The following is a 19357-nucleotide window of genomic DNA, read 5'->3' as shown; positions in this document are numbered from 1 at the left end:
ATTCAATTTCCCTTTAGGAACTTTTTGCTATTTGTTTATACTGTCAACTAGAAAATATATAACTATATTTTCCTACGGACATCTGGACTATTATTATGATTTAAAATTGGTATGAAAAAAGTAATCACCAGTCATGGGAAATAACTCCAATAAGGAGTCGGCAATGTTGACTTACATGTATTTGTAATTTATATTGTCCTGAAGACTTTTGATCATTTTTATGATGACCTGTAGAAGTGAATAGCAATGTCTAAACTCCTTGACGGATCATTTAATATATTTTTCAAGATACTATGCAAAAAATTCGAAATGTGGACAAGCAACTCAAATAGACATTATTGTTTAACGTGCACACTCACTTATTTAACAGACATACATCTTCTTTTTAATATACAGCACAAGTGACTTAAATAATTCAACATATACATTATAAATCTGACAAAGACACCAAAACATAAAAATTTAGTTGATAGAACATACAGTATAGTAAAACATACAATTAATACAAGGATATTGAAAATGAAAACACTTTAAAACCTGATGCTCTAGAAAAGCGCTTGGTTCATCCACATCTAGATCGCCAATACGCCCCAAATTAAAAAAAAAACAACAACCAAAAGCTGGGTGCAAACATATCAAGCTTTGCAAGACTAACACACCCTATTACGGCTATTTATAACAATATAAAGAAGTATAAGACGCATAATACACATAGGCCACGTTACCATTACCATACAACAATCCCATCATTGTGTTATTGATCTATGATGACTTTGATATTCCTGTCATTCAGTTTTGTTAAAATAAATCTGCTTTGTCTATATGCCTTTTTGTGATTCTTTGTTACATATAACGTGGCTCTGTTCTGAAACATCCCGTCATTGTGTAATTGTACTATTATACATATTTGTATTCTTGCATTTCAGTTTTACTTCTATGCTTTGTCCATTTGCCTTTTGTGCTTCTTTGATACATATTAATATGGTTTGTTTGTTTTTATAGTGAATAAGATTATAACACAATGTTGACTGCTATACCCCTATTTATTTTACATTTTTACCTATTATGTCGGTTTGTTTTGTTCCCACTTCGTTGCCAATATTATGTAATTTACTGCGACTGTCATACAAATGAGAGGTTTAGCTAGCTACAAAACCAGGTTAATCTACATTTTTTTTGCAAATGAAAATTACTGTATCAAGTCATGAATATAGCAGTTCGATGAATTTAGGCTTTTGATTTTGCCTTTTGCAAAACAACTTTCCGTTTGGAATTTTCTTCGGAATTCAGTATTTTTGTGATCTTACTTTTTGCTTGTTTTCTCTGCAATACTCATGATGATCTGTTTCTCTTCGACTTTTGAATTTGAATGTTCCTTTGTATCTTGGAAACTTTTGACTTACGTGTTGAAGTTGTAAGATGTTAGTTCTTTAGTTACACCCTATTAAACCCCCAATACTCTTAAAGAATGAACATCATTGAAATCAATGATCTTTTGTTATTATCAGAATTGTCTTGTATTTCCTGAAATGGTATCATTCATATTTTTTTCATTTGTTTTACTTTTACAATGTACGGCATTTTCGGCCTCCTTAATGCAAAACGGGTCGATTTGCTTTAGGTGTAATACCACCAAATCATGGTACGCCACATCCGGTTGTATACGAAAGTAGGTCTAAAAAAAATATTCCCTTGAATTTGACAGTTGTAGAAAATTAACCCTGCATTTCAATGCACCTTAATTTTTCTGAGTCATAAACATGTATGTTGGGTGTCTGAAAGCATCATTCTTTTTTAATTTGATGGTCTTATAAAATATTTTGGAAAGTAAAGGTTACATAGTTACCAAAGCAGGTAACCAGTAAATAATCTGGTAAAAATTTGGGTTGTTTACTTCCGGTGCTGGTTACTTTGTTATATGCAATGAAATGTAGTGTGAAATTTTTACTGTAGCACTGGACAGGATAAAACTTTATTCATGCAAAGTATTTCTTTAGTGGAAATAAAGGTAAATACTGTACAATTTTAAAAAAAAATGCCAATTTAACAAAGACTAATAGGGGAAAATCAATGGTGGTATTACACCTTAGACCGACTAGAAACTTTTGTCTGAAAATTAAAGTATAAGTTGGTCATGTAAATGATTCACTTGTAAAGTAACCTTGATAACCTTAATCGAGGTCTGAAGATAATATTATCAAAGTTATTTTTATACCTTATTGCATTTGATCTATGTTTAAATAATATAGTTTTTTTATTTTTAAAGTATCTGTAAAACGATCTTCCTGTTCGTGCTATTTTTAATTCTTTACTCAATTGTCTTGCGGGCACAATAGCTTAAATTAAGGTTTAAATTCTCTTTCTAGGAAACAAGCTTTAAAATGTGGAGGACGTCTCGAATGTAATCAAATATTCGTAATGTAATTTAAAACACAAAGTTCCCTATGCTAGAACAAAAAAGCAATGGCAGAAAATAATTCTTCTGAGATGCGAATTAAGCCAAAAGATTCATAAAAGAAAATATAATACATGTACCGCAAAAAACCGGATTGGTAAATATCAAAAGCACAAAAGAAAACATCATATTTTTTATAAACAAATGAATTGATAAAGATGATACTATCGCCATAAGAAATAACAACGTGAAATATCTAACTTCTAATCTCATACATAATGATCAACAGAAGCTCTAAAAACTCCAATTATATTTGACTTTTGTGAGTTATAAACGTAAGAACTATCTGACGCATGCATACTTATTACATCGTTCTTTTTCAATTTAATTGGAAGGAAGATTCTACTGGTACTATACATTCCACTTCTTTGGGGAACTTGAATTGTTCTTTCTGTGATATTATGAGTTATATTTGCAGAATGTAGCTGTACAAAATGAGTGACCTCTGAATCTCTTGTCGACATTTTATACCATGTTAATTGTAGACACGCATATAAATAGTAATGACCTCCATGTGGAATAATTACTCCGGTTGAAACTTTATTGCCTTGTGCTCGTAATAAAGGGTTTGTTGTCTGTTGAGTATTTTGATCTGAAATTGGAAAAAAAAGATGTGTAGATTAAAAGTCCACAATTTTCCATTTTTAGTTTCAAGTCTCTCAAGACAGCATTCTTCTACATAGTTACGTGTGCATAAAGATAACTATAGGATATTTGATAATATATTTGTTTCTATAAGGAACATCATTGCAAAACATAATTATATTTGATGTACATGCATATATATATGTATCTGTGGAATTTGAACATGACAAATATGTTCCGATATTGCCTGGCTTAATTGCAACGTTACATTTTAATTACTGCTTGTTTGACGGTTTGTTTTAATAGATGCTCTAGTCAGCGTAGCGTTGATTCACATGTGAAAAACACAAAAACTGTCAATCATTGCCCTTTAAACTGACTACCGTCGATCACATTTAACTTCTTTTATTGATATTTTGCATGTTGTTGCATGTACACTTTTTATATATAAAACAAACTATACTTAGACCGTTGGTTTTCCCGTTTGAATGGTTTTACACTAGTTATTTTGGGGCCTTGTATAGCTTGCTGTTCGGTGTGAGTCAAGGCTCTGTGTTGAAGACTGTACATTGACCTATAATGGTTTACTTTTATAAACTGTTGTTTGGCTGGGGAGTTGTCTCATTGGCACTCACATCACATCTTCCTATATCTATATGCTTGTCTGTTTTTAGTTATTGTGTAATCTATTTTCGTTTTCATATTTTTGTGTTTGTTCTTACTCTTTATATATGTATGCATGATTTTTGAAATTTACATAACAAACCTGTACTAGATGCTGAGTATTCTTCTTTAACCAGTTTGAAAACTTCTAGGTCTTTTAGTCTCTCTTTACCAGTGTAAGAGTTGGAATTGTTGGTTGTTTCGCTTTCTGGTAATAGGGTATGCTGACCTGAAATCTGTTTTAAAAAGTTTATGACTGAGTATTCTTTAATCTTTCGATAAAAAAATGTGTTTTAAGTAAAACTACTATTATATTAGCAGATGTTCTGATTGCTAGCTAATTAAAATTCAATTGTGAAACAAAACAAGATACATGAACGTCTTTATATCAGTGTTTAAAAGCTTTAACATATGATTTGCCAATGCATATTTGAGCACATTATTATATACAAAAAAATTATACTCTCAAACTTACCAGTGTAATGAAAATAACAATAGATTCTGTGGTAGAAACCATGATGTACGTAACTTTTCTCTGTCCATTTAGCACATCTTCTGTGTCTTCAATAACATGTGACGACATCAATATGTGGTATGCGTTCTCTTGTGTTTTATCTAGTTCTCCGTTTTGTACTTTGTTACGATGGATAGTTGAGATACTGACACATATTGCAATCAATGTACAGCAAAATATGAGACAGCTAATAATTATTCCAACTTTATAACTCGAATTATTACGATATTGTTTCGGAATATAAGTTTTTTCATTTGATTCGTTATAGTCAGAATTCATGTCAGAATGTTGTAGAAGGTATACATTTATAAAAAGAGATAAGAAATATCGAAACTTGATACAAGGTGTAGTTTCCCGCGTGGTTATTAAAGTATCCTAGTTAATAGTATATTTATACTTCCTGGGTTTTATTTTAGCGTAAAAATAGTTGTAAAGTAAGAAAAGATTTCAAGGAAGTTAAACTTAAGATGAATTGTGTAGGGGATTGTCTCACACGTAATAAGTTCAATCTAATATAGATACTTAGCATAAACTTACACGCTAGTCAGCCATTTACATGAAATATGGTGAATGAATTAATTCAAACCATAAATAAAATTTTATACAATTCTCCACATTAGATTTATGATACACTTCGTATTTCTTAGTTATAATAGAGTTTTGTTACAATTTAATGAAATGTACGAAATTAAGCTCTACTTTACGGATACAAATAAGAAAAATACAGTATTGCTGTTTGTCGGCACTATCATTTTAAAAGACATCGTACAAAGCTATTTCGTCAATATTTTTGCAACTAGATGTTATCTGTGTTATCAATGATAAATTAGAAAAATATAACTTTTTGCTTATCGTTTCAAGGATAAAGTGAAAGAATCATATACATGAATGACCTAGATGCTTGTTTAAGTTATTAAATGTCAAACTATGAACACAAAAGAAGAGACTCAATTGCGTGGAAAGGTTTTGCTTTCGATAGCTATATCAAGTCTCTAATTTCATCATACAAACAAAAAAAAAACAATAATTTTCCATTTAGCGAATCACTTGTGCAAAATGCACTTTTCACTGTCGCTAAGTGCTACAAGTTTTTTTTCTGTTTGCGTTTTTAACTTTATGGAAACGGATATTGCATTTTACTTTCTGGAAGCAACGAATTCGACAAAATATAAGCCACAATTTGTCTGTTCTACTTTAAACTGTTGTGAATTAGTCGATCAAAAGTAACAAATCGAAGGTTCATAGTATTAAACATAAGCGTTAGTTTTTAAAAAGTCTTTGGATTTGGGAAAATCCACGTTCAAATAAACAAAACGTGCGATCTGATATAAAATCATACACACAAGAAATGAACAAATTGAATTAAATGACAGAGTCAAGAACGTTGAGCAATCAATTTTACATTCAATGTGAATATTTGAAAAACGTTATGTATGAAATATAAACATGCGTTATTTAAAAGATTGTTTAATTTCAAATTAATCGTATTTACTAAATGCACTTTGAGATGTGATGACCTATAATACATAACACATGCAATCATTCATGTATCATTTTAGAAAGGTAACAACCTCTAACTTAACAGAGGTATTACTCATTTCTGGTGGTTTCTAACAACTTTTTTCTGTAATATGAATGGTTGCAGCATAAGCACATTGATGGACATTAACTTGGTATACTGCTCCGAACTGAAGAACAATGCATTTTGCAATTTCAAGATTTGATAGTTAAGTTTTCTTCGATATCGAATTGTTTTATCGTTAAGTTTATTTTCTTTATTAGTTATACATGGTTGAAGAAGGTCACAATCCATGTATGTTATTTTAAGACATACGAAATTGTAATGTAAGCGAAATGGTTTTTCAAATGCATGCATAAGTTGTTATCAAGACTTGCGTGCGATTATTTTAATATGTTTTTTCCGTCTATAAAATATTATCGACCAATACTATTTTATTCATTGGTTGTTGACCATAAGGTCAGTAACTTTCCAGTTTGGTGCCGAGGTTTATCGAATTGTAACGTTGATAAAAAATAAAAACAGAGCATGTTTTAAAACGGGACAGATAAGTGAAAAAAATGAGTCATGAAATTTGTTTTTATATTTTTTCAATGCGTTCCCATTGGATAATTAAACGTTCCTCAACAGTTATTAATTGAATTGTTGTATTTGGTTGCTCTTTAAGAATAAATTAAAACTATTTACATTAGAGTGCCTGTTTGTTTTACATTCTTTTATCACAGGTTTCCCCTAACAGTTGCACCAGATGGTGGTCGAAGATATAACGAGAGGTCACGGCATATTGGAAAATATTGAGTAAAACCATGTATGTAGATAACACTTATTGAACTTATTTTTAAAATTTGAAGTTTGAAAGAATATAAGTTGTAATTCATTGTAATAAGTCAAATAGATGTGTGCTTAATTTCAGTTTGATAGTTATTGTTTGCTTGCAGACTTATAACAACCGTATGAGTAAAATAATTCTCAACTTACCACAATAAACTGGTAAATTTGTCCTATATTATATAATACCACGAAAAGATAGTTACATAATTGAAAATATACACCATTTCATTCCCAAGATGGACGGAGTACAATGAAGGTCTATTTCTGCAATTCAGTTGTCAGGTAGATATTTGCACATTATAGAATTTTAACACATGACTGTATAATATTAAGTTCTTTCCAACTTTCTGTGGCAAGATCTACTATCTTTATTCTAACGATTATTATTTTGTTCTTCTTCTCTCGCAAAAAATGTAGTGACATATTTAATACGTAAGTGTCCCTTTTCTTACTTATATTTTTTTTAAAATTCTGAACGAATTTTCTGCTTTGGTCTATTGGACAACCGACGACCCTCGGATCAGCATGGTTTATTGTAAAATATAACTAAGAATGTTTTTCCAATGTACGGATCACTTTGGTATAACTGCAGCAAATTCAACCCCCCTCCCCCCACATCCTTTTACACTGACTTTTATGAAAAAAACATGTCTCTTCAGCATATTCTCAACTGATATATAAATAGGAATGCTCAGTTATCATACAAAACTAAGAGTACCGGAATAAAATAACTCACAAATTTGTTAAATATTGAATTAATTTTTCAATAGATTTACACAAATTTGTCAGGCAGCAGAGCTTATGAATAAGTGTTTGACAAAAGATAACATTTGACCTCAAACAAAGTATATAGTTGTCGGTCAGCGTTCTGAATTGAAGTACTTAATGTATAATTTTTTATTGAGAGGAACAATATAATTGTGTTTTGAAAATTTAATTTCAAACAATATTAAACAAAGTATAAATTAAAAAAACAAATGTTTACAAAAAAATCACTTTTTCTGGGTCAAAACAGGAAGTTGTTTACCTGACCAATCCTGTTAAGTTTTTAGTGAGTTTTATTTGTCTGGTCGTCTTTCTTATCTTTTGTGTAATGTCCATCTTTATTTAAATAATGTTTATCAATTGATCTTTAGAATATTTTCGTTTTCTTTCCATAATCATGAATGTGACGAGTATCTTCCCAAACATATGGGATATATATATACATCAATAGGTACGAAATCCAATGCCAGAAAAAAGACTATAATAGGCTTTTTTTTTATTTCTGTATGACAGGCTTTTATATTTCTGTATATCTAGTGTTATATATTCATTTTTTAATATGTATTTGTAATATTTGATTTTTCAGTTCTTAATTTGTAATCCAATCACACCCACTTATAGTAGTAAACTCATTTCAGTTCCATCTGTCACGCTCGTTGGTGAAGGTCAATCACATATCCCAACGGTAATATTCAAAGATATCAACACGTAAGGGTATAATTTAAAGCTAACGTCTCATTGAATCTCATTTGTTATGTTATTATATTACATTCATGTGGTACAATATATCATATGTAAACCTAGATTTAACCAATCTCATATATTTGAAAGTACCGTATTAAGTGAGGAATATGATGAAATATCACCACGTGCACACCTGGCATCTTTCATAGATTTCCCGAAAGGCGGCCAATTCGATTACGAACAAATTTATAAGACACGACATAAGCATCAACATAAACATAAGCTTATCACTACTATGCATATGTCTCATAAGATTTATTTTGTTCTAATCTTTAGAAGGAAGTCCAGTAAAAATGTATCTGAAAATCTCGATCAAAGAAATTGAATAAAAGATAGCGACGCAGTTTTATTTTTTGAAGCTACATACACATTAATTATCAACGCAAGGTAGAAATCTAAACCTTGATTTTATAAGTCAATATAATTTGTGATCACAATGTTGCGCTATATACCGGTAGATAAAAGACACGCCCATTCTCACATTATTAATTTTGACACTTAAACTCTCTTCAATGTAGAGATTGCTTAAAATCTTTACAATTGTCACCAAATAACGTTTTGTGTTCTGGTGGTAAAGATTTACTACATTTACAATTGATCATCTTAATAGTGCTTTTTGATTGGATGCGGCCTGTTACAACTACGACCGATATCAATCGTTACCATGTTTTTCCGAAAGTGTTTCCCAATCTGCCAAGGCTGGAGAGGAGGGACCTGGGCCGAAACCCTTGGCTAGCGAAGATGATTATAATATATGCTGAAGAAAAAGTTTCATGGTCAAAGATTTAATGTATCATTTGAATAAAGATAAACAGTCAAAAGTTGACAAAATAACACGAAAATATTACATTACACGATAAATAAGATCAAATATATTGGTCATGTGCTTATATGACTATTGAACCTTTATGTCTTTTAACTTGCGACACAATATTGTATAATTTGTTTTCTGTTGTCCAAGCACAATTCAGTACAACTGGTATAATACAATTAGTGGCCAAATTAAGAATACATTTTCTTGTGAATCATTTATGAAAATAAGAAACACGTCTGCAGGCTTAAAGACGCCACATAGAGCATACAGCCCCTACGACATTATAATTTGCAGCGGTACCTTACAAATGTCTACAAATTTTTGTAAGAAGTCTCTTTTCTGATTTCTTTGAGAAAAAAATTACACAGATTGTGGTACAAGAAGCATGCCGACATTGTAGTAGCAGGGTTTTTTTACTTTCATTTTTACCTGTTTTTTTCAGACTTTTATAGCTGAATATACGATATGGGCTGCATTGTTAAAGGCTTTACGATGACTTCTAATTGCATTATCCTCGTCATTTTAATAAATAGTTGTCTCAATTACAATATGCGTCAACTTCTAATTTGTTTTAATTTTTTTTAAAAGCAAAATAAAATTTATGAATACAAATAAAATAATAACGAGTAAAAGTCATTGTTGAGAAAAGGGTTTGATTTTTGTACATACATAAGGCCGTTAGTTTTCTCGTTTGAATTGTTTTTCGTTGCCATGTCGGTGCCTATATAGCTGGATATGCGTTGTGGGCTTTGCTAATTGTTGAAGGCCGTACGGTGACCCATAGTTGTTTAAAAGTTTTGTGTCATTTTGGTCTCTTGTGGAGAGTTGTCTCATTGGCAATCATATGCATGCTACATCTTTTCTGTTTATATTGAAAGTGGCAAGTAGACTTCCCTAGTAAATGAATTTAGTCTTAATCGGTCCCTGTGACCTTAACATCATCTTAAAATTTTACGAAAATAGTATAATGTAAAGTAATGTATTTTTTTTTATATTTTTCATTTCTAAGTTGATTTATTTATTTCTTAGATTGTATGTGATTGTATTTTGTATGAATTGACCTCTTGTTTCACATGTCAATTGGATGGGATGTTTTAAAATATAACATATATTGATATTGATTTTGATTTTAGTATCCTAGTCAATTTTCTAGTGTTGTCAATTCGGTATTTAGATAGATATAGGAAGATGTGGTATGAGTGCAAAGGAGACAACTCTCCATCCAAATAACAATATTCAGAATATTTTGCTTGCAATCAAAACAGTACAGTGCAGACAATTCGATTGCAGCCAAAACAGTTTTATTCGCACATTTCAGTATGATGTTGATTATTTAAGGAAACTGATATTGAACAGTTTCAACATGGGTTAAAATGTTATTGTACAGTCGTTTTTAATAGAGACAATGACTTATTGTCTATACGTGTCTTCATGCAATTTTTTTCTTAGATAACATAGTTTTTTTTAATACATGGTCCAAGGACACAGTTGTCGCCCATAAAATTTGTTGTGTGGACCATGTATATTAAACAAATCATTTTCATATACCTTCGAAATTTATTTCGTATTTTTCATTTACACATTTTATATAAAAAAGAGTTAGTAAAGGAATGAAATGTCATGTAAAAAAAATTGGCGTATACACTGTAAATTTTGAGGTGAAGAATAGATTTGCTCAAGTTTGAAATGTTCATATATTTTGAATAAGAGAGCTATGTCTGTTTTGGTTTGTTAACACATCTGTGTCAATATAATGGAGTTTATGCGACTTTTGTACGAGTGAGCGGTGTTAAGCTTATTATAAAACCAGGTTTTGTCCACCATTTCTGCTTTATAAGGAAATACAATACCTGTACCAAGTAGGAATATTACAGTTATTTTGAATTAGTTTAATTATTATGATGTATTAATATCACCATTTGATAAGGGATTTTCTGTTTGTAATTTCTTGTAATTCGATACTTTTTTTCTGATTAAAATAGATAATTAGTGCAAATAAGAGTATTAACATCATTGAAAGTTTGATGATTATCTGAATTTGAAAAACCCGGGCGGTTTGTTAAATCGGCAGACAAAGTGGCATATCTATCATTACATACGAGACTATGTTCCAGATGACGTCTGCCTTATATATTGTTATACAGAGGAACTTCCAAACTAGCATTCATTCCGATCTCAGTTTCATGAAGAATATTTATTTACGATATATTTAACAATTCGAGTTCTTCCAAGGTAAACAATTCCTAACTTTACCTTATACCCTTGCGAATAAAAATTGTATAACCTAAACAAAGGAATCAAAGAATTGAAAACGTCATTCCAGTTAATTATGACTTATTTTTTGTATACTCAAGACCCTTTATGAATTAAATTTCATGAAATTTGGAAATATAAGGTACAAAAGCAGTTTATATGCAACATGGAGCTAAGTTGCACTTGCCACACATAAATAGAAAGAAGACACAAGACTTAGAGAGATCGGTATAAAATGGAAAAAAATATCCCTTATATACGAACATTTTAACATAACAGTTATCTGGTTTGCTTTCTTTCGAAAAACGTCAGATGTAAAATAAAATAAAATACCTCAGTAAATCATTGTATGTTCTATAAACAATTGTGTTTGTCTATGAGCCTTTCAAAGGTCAGCAGAAATTATTTAAGATAAATGATATGTCCAGAAAATAATACAGTTGATGATTTATACCAACCGTCTGAAGGATAACTTTATAAGTAAGTAAAAAGTCGATTTTGACACAGTTTTGTGCTAGAAGAGTAAATCTAATGTTCTCGTATATTAAACCTGCTGTAAAACACTCCATATGCGGGTGACAATTGGATGTTACTGTTAATGGTAGAGAATGAATAATCATCATGTATATCATAGTGTTTTTATGCATTCTGTACATTTGTATTCATGTATAAAACATTAAAAAAGAAAATGAGACAGAGAATGGTATTTTTAATAGTTTTTATGAAACATTAAAAAAGAAAATGAGACAGAGAATGGTATTTTTAATAGTTTTTATGAAACATTAAAAAAGAAAATGAGACAGAGAATGGTATTTTTGATAGTTTTTATGAAACATTAAAAAAGAAAATGAGACAGAGAATGGTATTTTTAATAGTTTTTATGAAACATTAAAAAAGAAAATGAGACAGAGAATGGTATTTTTAATAGTTTTTATGAAACATTAAAAAGAAAATGAGACAGAGAATGGTATTTTTAATAGTTTTTATGAAACATTAAAAAAGAAAATGAGACAGAGAATGGTATTTTTAATAGTTTTTATGAAACATTAAAAAGAAAATGAGACAGAGAATGGTATTTTTAATAGTTTTTATGTCATCAGTCTGAATGAATAATTTGTATCAAAGTGGCAAAAAAACCAGCTCCAGTTATAAATATTGACGCAGACATTGATCGTTTTCCCACTTATTTAATGTTTTTTACTTAATGTTAAAGTTGATTTATTAAAGTAAGATAATAGATAGACCGGTACAGTTCGGTAATTAGATCAATTTTGAACGTTTAAAGACCAGACACAAATTAAAAAAAAAATACCAGCTGAAACACAAAGAAGGCCATTTAAGTATCCTTTTTATTGAATGCTGTGATGTAGATTTTTATTAGTCATACAGTAGCTGTTATATCTGCTATATGCATTTTTTGCGTTTCTGTGTTACATTTTTGTATATTATCATAGTAATTGAGATTAACATTATGTTGCCTGTTGTACCCTTTTTGTCATTTTTATCTGTTTTTATTTGTTTGTTTGGTTCACACATCATTGTCACTATAATGGAATTTAATGCCAGTGACATACAAGTGAGACGACTAGCTATTTCCTACATTCAGAATTATGTTCCAAATCAGGAACATGACAATGTTGGTCTATTTATTTGTTGTGTTCGGGGTTTTGAATTTTCTATTTCGTTAAGGACTTTTTGTTTGAACTTTTCGGTATTTTACTTTTTACATGAATGACTTACCTTATATAACGATTTTACCGAAATGGCCAAATACCGAAGAAGAGGGAAAAATAGTCAGTAGTAAAAGAAAAAGGAAAGATATTGTTATGATGAATTTTCATCCTAGGTTACAATGTTTGAGAAAATTCATTGTTTCATATAACACCTTTTCAGACTCGGTAATGTCTTTTTTATTTCTAAGAACATACATCGAACAATAACCATCGACTATTATTTAACCAATGATTAAAAACGTATGAAGAATCTGAGATACCGGTTTACTGAGTACGACACTTTATTTAGAACGATTTTAATCTTGGGCTTTAAAACATCAGAACATAGACTTTTAACTGATAAATAGAGTAATTTACCATGTAACGTAGGCTTTTTTTATACTTTCATTGGAGACCAGTCAGTCGTTTTGAGATTTAGCAATATAATATCATGGATTTTGGCATCGCAATTATTTAGTGGACACTCAACGTAGGTTTCAGGTTTTGAAATGAATTTTATAGCATCCTCTTGCTTTACTTTTATAGGATTTAACTACAAGTAGCTTTGCCAAAAGTATTCGTAACACAATTAAGGCACTACCTGTTAAAAACAAGACTTAGTATATCTGTATCATGAACATGGTCAAAGAATAATAGCACCGTTGGTGGTGGAGTTAACATTTGATGTTTCAAGTGTTCAATCAATATATTTATTAACGAGCAGCAGTACTAAACAGTTGTTTTGTAATCATTCTGATTTATTCACCCGACAATGCCCCGAAAATTTATATTGTGAATGTCAAAATAAAAACATAAATAATAGATCATTCACAAACTATGTAGTTTTTAATTTATTGAAAACAGATTTGGGTCATTTGGTTGAAATATATTTAGCATAGAATGAAGTGAAAACGTAAATTCCGAATTCGAAATGTTAAAGGACACGATTCTGCGGGCACAGTTCTCGTCCTCATTGTTAACATTTTCTAATGAGATTTATTGCGAAGGCATTGAGTTTTTTCCACATTTTTAGCCCACCTGTACCGAAAGGCTAAATGGAGTATCTTCTCATTTAAATTGGCGTCATTCGTCGTCACCTATATAACTTTACAGCAAAATTCCCCACTGAAACTACTGGGCAAATTTTAACAAACTACTCAGCAGTTGTCATTTAGGTATCTCGTTTATAACATGTGTCCGATGAATCGAAAACAATAATCTTTCATGTAATAGCATTGTGCGCAGTCATAATTTTTAGCTGGTACCTTTAATCAATACCTACACCTATGGGTCGATGACACTTCTGGTGGACGTTTCATCCCCGAGAATGTCATCAGTCCAGTTGTCAGCACTTCAGTGTTGACATGCATATCAATTATGTGGTAATTTTATAAAATTCCTGTTTTCAAAAGTATGAATTTTTCGAAATACTAAGGATTTTTTCCCCCAGGCATAGATTACCTTAGCCGTATTTGGAACAACTTTTTGGAATATTTGGTCCTCAACGCTCTTCAACTTTGTTCTTGTTTGGCTTGATAACTATTTTGATCTGAGCGTCACTGATGAATCTTAAGTAGACGAAAGGCGCGTATGGCGTATTAAATTATAAGCCTGGTACCTTTGATAAATGTAAGCTCGAACATAACATATATGTCTAAACATACGACGTAGCTGTAAAATGCAAATATCAGAGCATGAACTTTTCATACCGAAGTAATGCAACATGTATCGTAGGCTTCAATAAATATTGTACTCAATTGCATTGATACTTTAATAAGAGATTTGTCAGTCATACTAATATTGTGCACATCAAATTTATATATCTATTTGACCGGAATGATAGTTGAAACTTCCTGTATAAACTTATGGACTTAAGTGTAGGTTTTAGGGGTTCTTAAAGAATCTCTAGCTAAGTTGTGTCATCTCGTTTATATGCATTTGCTACTAGTAGCTTCGTTGAATGTGTTGTTCATCAATGAAAGCACTTTCTTTTCAGTACAAGTCTACCTGATTCTTTAAAAATATGACTTCGAACGTGGTAATGTTTATATGCATCATAAGACATTCTATTTTTTCAAGTGTTGAATGAAAAGATTTATAACATCCATCATGGCTATTAAATTGTCTTATATTGGCAAGGATTTATCAAGCCGACAATGCCTTGAAAAATCCATATGCTGAATGTTAAAACTAATGCAGTATATCAAACAACATAGACTATGTAGTTTTAAATTTAATAGAATTCAGCTCTAAGTCATTAGTCTGAACTACATATTACATAGAATGAGATCAGAGAGTGCGTTTCATATAAACAATTAATAAAAACAGAACGCCTAATGCATAAACAATGGATGCATACAATTAGATGGTAAAAGGTTATTTAAAACATAATCAGGTTACCTTACAAACGTATACTTTTCTGGACCTTTTTTTCTAATAAACTAACTAACCAAATGATAGATCTTCTCGCTTTTTATATTTTCTAGACAAAGGTTGAAAAAAAACACGAAAATATTACATTACACGATACATGTATATAAGATCAAATATATTGGTCATGTGCTTATATGGTTATTGGACATTTATGTCTTTTAATTTGCGACACAATATTGTATTATTTTTAACTAATAAACTGTCCTTTTTGTGAAAATGTGCTATACAAACAGATGTCAACTATTCACTGACATTAAAGTTTGTCAAACGGTATATCAATAATACTCAACCCCAAACTAAATTCAAAAATGTCGAAGTTCATAAAACGTGACAAAATCATACAACCTGGACGAAAGGTTTTACTTATGGGTCTTAAAAATGTAGTACTTCAGGAAAATGTCAAATCTTCAGTATCTTATCTATGGCTATTAGTCTTCATCTTCTGAACATGTCTAGTCTGACTTTTCGAGAAATTGTTTTTATTTCTTTAAGTGTTCTAATGGATTCTGGTATCTAATCAGCCGATAAACATTTTTTTTGTAACTCAGCTTACATATATGACAGATTTTCACCTCTCAAAATGGTTTTGTAGAAACATTTTTTTACATTTGATACCTCTTCATAAATAGTCTGACTATACGATATGGGTTTCACTGTTAAAGGCTGTACGGTGACTTCTAATTGTACTATCTTCGTCATTTGCACTTAAATAAATATTTGTCTCAATTGCGTCATCTTTTTTTTTTATTATTTCTATTAAAAAGTAAAATAAAATTTATGAAAACCAATGAAATAATAACGAGCAAAAGTCATTGTTGAAATAAGAGTTTGATTTTTATACATAAATAAGGCCGTTAGTTTTCTCGTTTGAATTGTTTTACCTTGCCATGTCGGGGCGTTTTATAGCTGGCTATGCGTTGTGGGATTGCTCATTGTTGAAGGCCGTACGGTGACCCATAGTTGCTAAAAAGTTTTGTGTCATTTTGGTCTCTTGTCTCTTGTGGAGAGGTGTCTTATTGGCAATCATGCCACATCTTTTCTTTTTATATTGAAAGTGGCCAGTAGACTTCCCTTGTAAATGAATTTAAACTGTCTCTGTGACCTTAACATCATCTTAAACTTTTACGAAAATAGTATAATGTAAAGTAAAGTATATTTTTATATATTTCATTTCTAAGTTGATTTTTATTTATTTCTTGGACTGTATGTGATTGTATTTTGTATGAATTGACCTCTTGTTTCACATGTCAATGGGATGGAATGCTTTAAAATAAAGCATATATTGATATTGATATTGATTTTGGTATCCAAGTCAATTTTCTAGTGTTGTCAATTCGGTATTTAGATAGATTAGGAAGATGTGGTATGAGTGCAAATGAGACAACTATCAATCCAAATAACAATATTCAGAATATTTTGCTTGCAATCAAAACAGTACAGTGCAGACAATTCGATTGCAGCCAAAACAGTACTATCGCACATTTCAGTACAATGTTGATTTTTTAAGGAAACTGATATTAAACAGTTTCAACATGGACTAAAAATGTTATTGTACAGTCGATTTTAATAGAGACAATGACTTATTGTCCATAAGTGTCTTCATGCAATCTTGTTTCTTTGATAACATAGTTTTTTTTAGTACAAGGTCCAAGGACACAGTTGTCGTCCTTTACAATTTGTTGTGTGGACCATGTATATCAAACAAATCATTTTCATATACCTTCGAAATTTATTTCGTACTTCTCATTTATACACTTTATGTAAAAAGAGTAAATAAAAGGATTAAATTTCATGTAAACAAAATTGGCGTATAAATTTTGAGGTGAAGAATAGATTTGGTCAAGTTTGAAATGTTCACATATTTTGAATAAGAGAGCTATCATGTCTGTTTGGTTTGTTCACACATATGTGTCAATATAATGGATTTTTATGCGACTTTTGTAAAAATGAGCGGTTAAGCTAATGATAAAACCAGGTTTTATCCACCATTTCTGCTCATTAGGAAATACAATACCTGTACCAAGTAGAAATATGACAGTTATTTTGTATTAGTTTAATGAGTTTGATGTAGTAATATCTTTATTTGTTAAGGGATTTTCTGTTTGTAATTCCTTGTCATTCGATACTTTTAATTTTACTTTTTTTTCTGATTAAAATATATAAATAGTACAAATGAGAGTATTAGTATCATTGACAGTTTGATGATTATCTGAATTTGAAAAACCCGGGCGGTTTGTTAAATCGGCAGACAAAGTGGCATATCTATCATTACATACGAGACTATGTTCCAGATGACGTCTGCCTTATATATTGTTATACAGAGGAACTTCCAAACTAGCATTCATTCCGATCTCAGTTTCATGAAGAATATTTATTTACGATATATTTAACAATTCGAGTTCTTCCAAGGTAAACAATTCCTAACTTTACCTAATACCCTTGCGAATAAAAATTGTGTAACCAAAACAAAGGAATCAAAGAACTGAAGACGTAATTCCAGTTAATTATGACTTGTATCAACATATTTTTGATACTCAAAACCCTTTATGAATTAAATTTCATGAAATTTGAAAATATAAGGTACGAAAGCAGTTTATATGAAACATGGAGCTAAGTTTCACTTGCCACACATAGATAGAAAGAAGACACAAGACTTAGAGAGACCGGTATAAAATGGAAAACAATATCCCTTATATACGAACATTTTAACATAACAGTTATCTGGTTTGCTTTCTTTCGAAAAACGTCAGAGGTAAAAGAAAATAACATACCTCAGTAAATCATTGTATGTTCTATAAACAATTGTGTTTGTCTATGAGCCTTTCAAAGGTCAGCAGGAATTATTTAAGATAAATGAGATGTCCAGTAAATAATACAGTCGATGATTTCTACCAACCGTCTGAAGGATAATTTTATAAGTAAGTAAATGTCAATTTTGACACAGTTTTGTGCTAGAAGAGTAAATCTAATGTTCTCGTATATTAAACCTGCTGTAAAACACTCCATATGCGGGTGACAATTGGATGTTACTGTTAATGGTAGAGAATGAATAATCATCATGTATATCATAGTGTTTTTATGCATTCTGTACATTTGTATTCATGTATAAAACATTAAAAAAGAAAATGAGACAGAGAATGGTATTTTTAATAGTTTTTATGTCATCAGTCTGAATGAATAATTTGTATCAAAGTGGCAAAAAGAACAGCTCCAGTTATAAATATTGACGCAGACATTGATCGTTTTCCCACTTATTTAATGTTTTTTACTTAATGTTAAAGTTGATTTATTAAAGTACGATAATAGATAGACCGGTACAGTTCGGTAATTAGATCAATTTTGAACGTTTAAAGACCAGACACAAATTAAAAAAAAAGATACCAGCTGAAACACAAAGAAGGCCATTTAAGTATCCTTTTTATTGAATGCTGTGATGTAGATTTGTATTAGTTATACAGTAGCTGTTATATCTGCTATATGATTTTTTTGCGTTTCTGTGTTACATTTTTGTATATTATCATAGTAATTGATATAAACATTATGTTGCCTGTTGTACCCTTTTTGTCATTTTTATCTGTTTTTATTTGTTTGTTTGGTTCACACATCATTGTCACTATAATGGAATTTAATGCCAGTGACATACAAGTGAGACGACTAGCTATTTCCTACATTCAGAATTATGTTCCAAGTCAGGAACATGACAATGTTGGTCTATTTATTTGTTGTGTTCGGGGTTTTGAATTTTCTATTTCGTTAAGGACTTTTTGTTTGAACTTTTCGGTATTTTACTTTTTACATGAATGACTGTCCTTATATAACGATTTTACTGAAATGGCGAAATACCGGAGAAGAGGGAAAAATAGTCAGTAGTAAAAGAAAAAGGAAAGATATTGTTATGATGAATTTTCATCCTAGGTTACAATGTTTGAGAAAATTCATTGTTTCATATAACACCTTTTCAGACTCGGTAATGTCTTTTTCATTTCTAAGAACATACATCGAACAATAACCATCGACTATTATTTAACCAATGATTAAAAACGTATGAAGAATCTGAGATACCGGTTTA

General features: G+C 30.5%; 1 protein-coding gene across 1 annotated transcript; it reads right to left on the bottom strand.

The window, feature by feature from the left end:
- Positions 1-259: 259 nt before the first annotated feature.
- On the bottom strand, positions 260-4582 carry LOC134712753 (uncharacterized). Its single transcript, XM_063574602.1, has 4 exons — positions 4179-4582; positions 3807-3939; positions 2086-3047; positions 260-1615 (listed from the first exon to the last, which is right to left on the bottom strand). The coding sequence occupies exons 1-3, from the start codon at positions 4494-4496 to the stop codon at positions 2665-2667; spliced, it is 834 nt and encodes a 277-aa protein (XP_063430672.1). The 5' UTR covers positions 4497-4582; the 3' UTR covers positions 260-1615; positions 2086-2664.
- Positions 4583-19357: the final 14775 nt, after the last annotated feature.

This window comes from Mytilus trossulus, chromosome 3, assembly GCF_036588685.1.
Source record: "Mytilus trossulus isolate FHL-02 chromosome 3, PNRI_Mtr1.1.1.hap1, whole genome shotgun sequence".
In the NCBI taxonomy this organism is placed as follows: domain Eukaryota; kingdom Metazoa; phylum Mollusca; class Bivalvia; order Mytilida; family Mytilidae; genus Mytilus; species Mytilus trossulus.
This window is presented reverse-complemented; position numbering and strand designations above follow the sequence as displayed.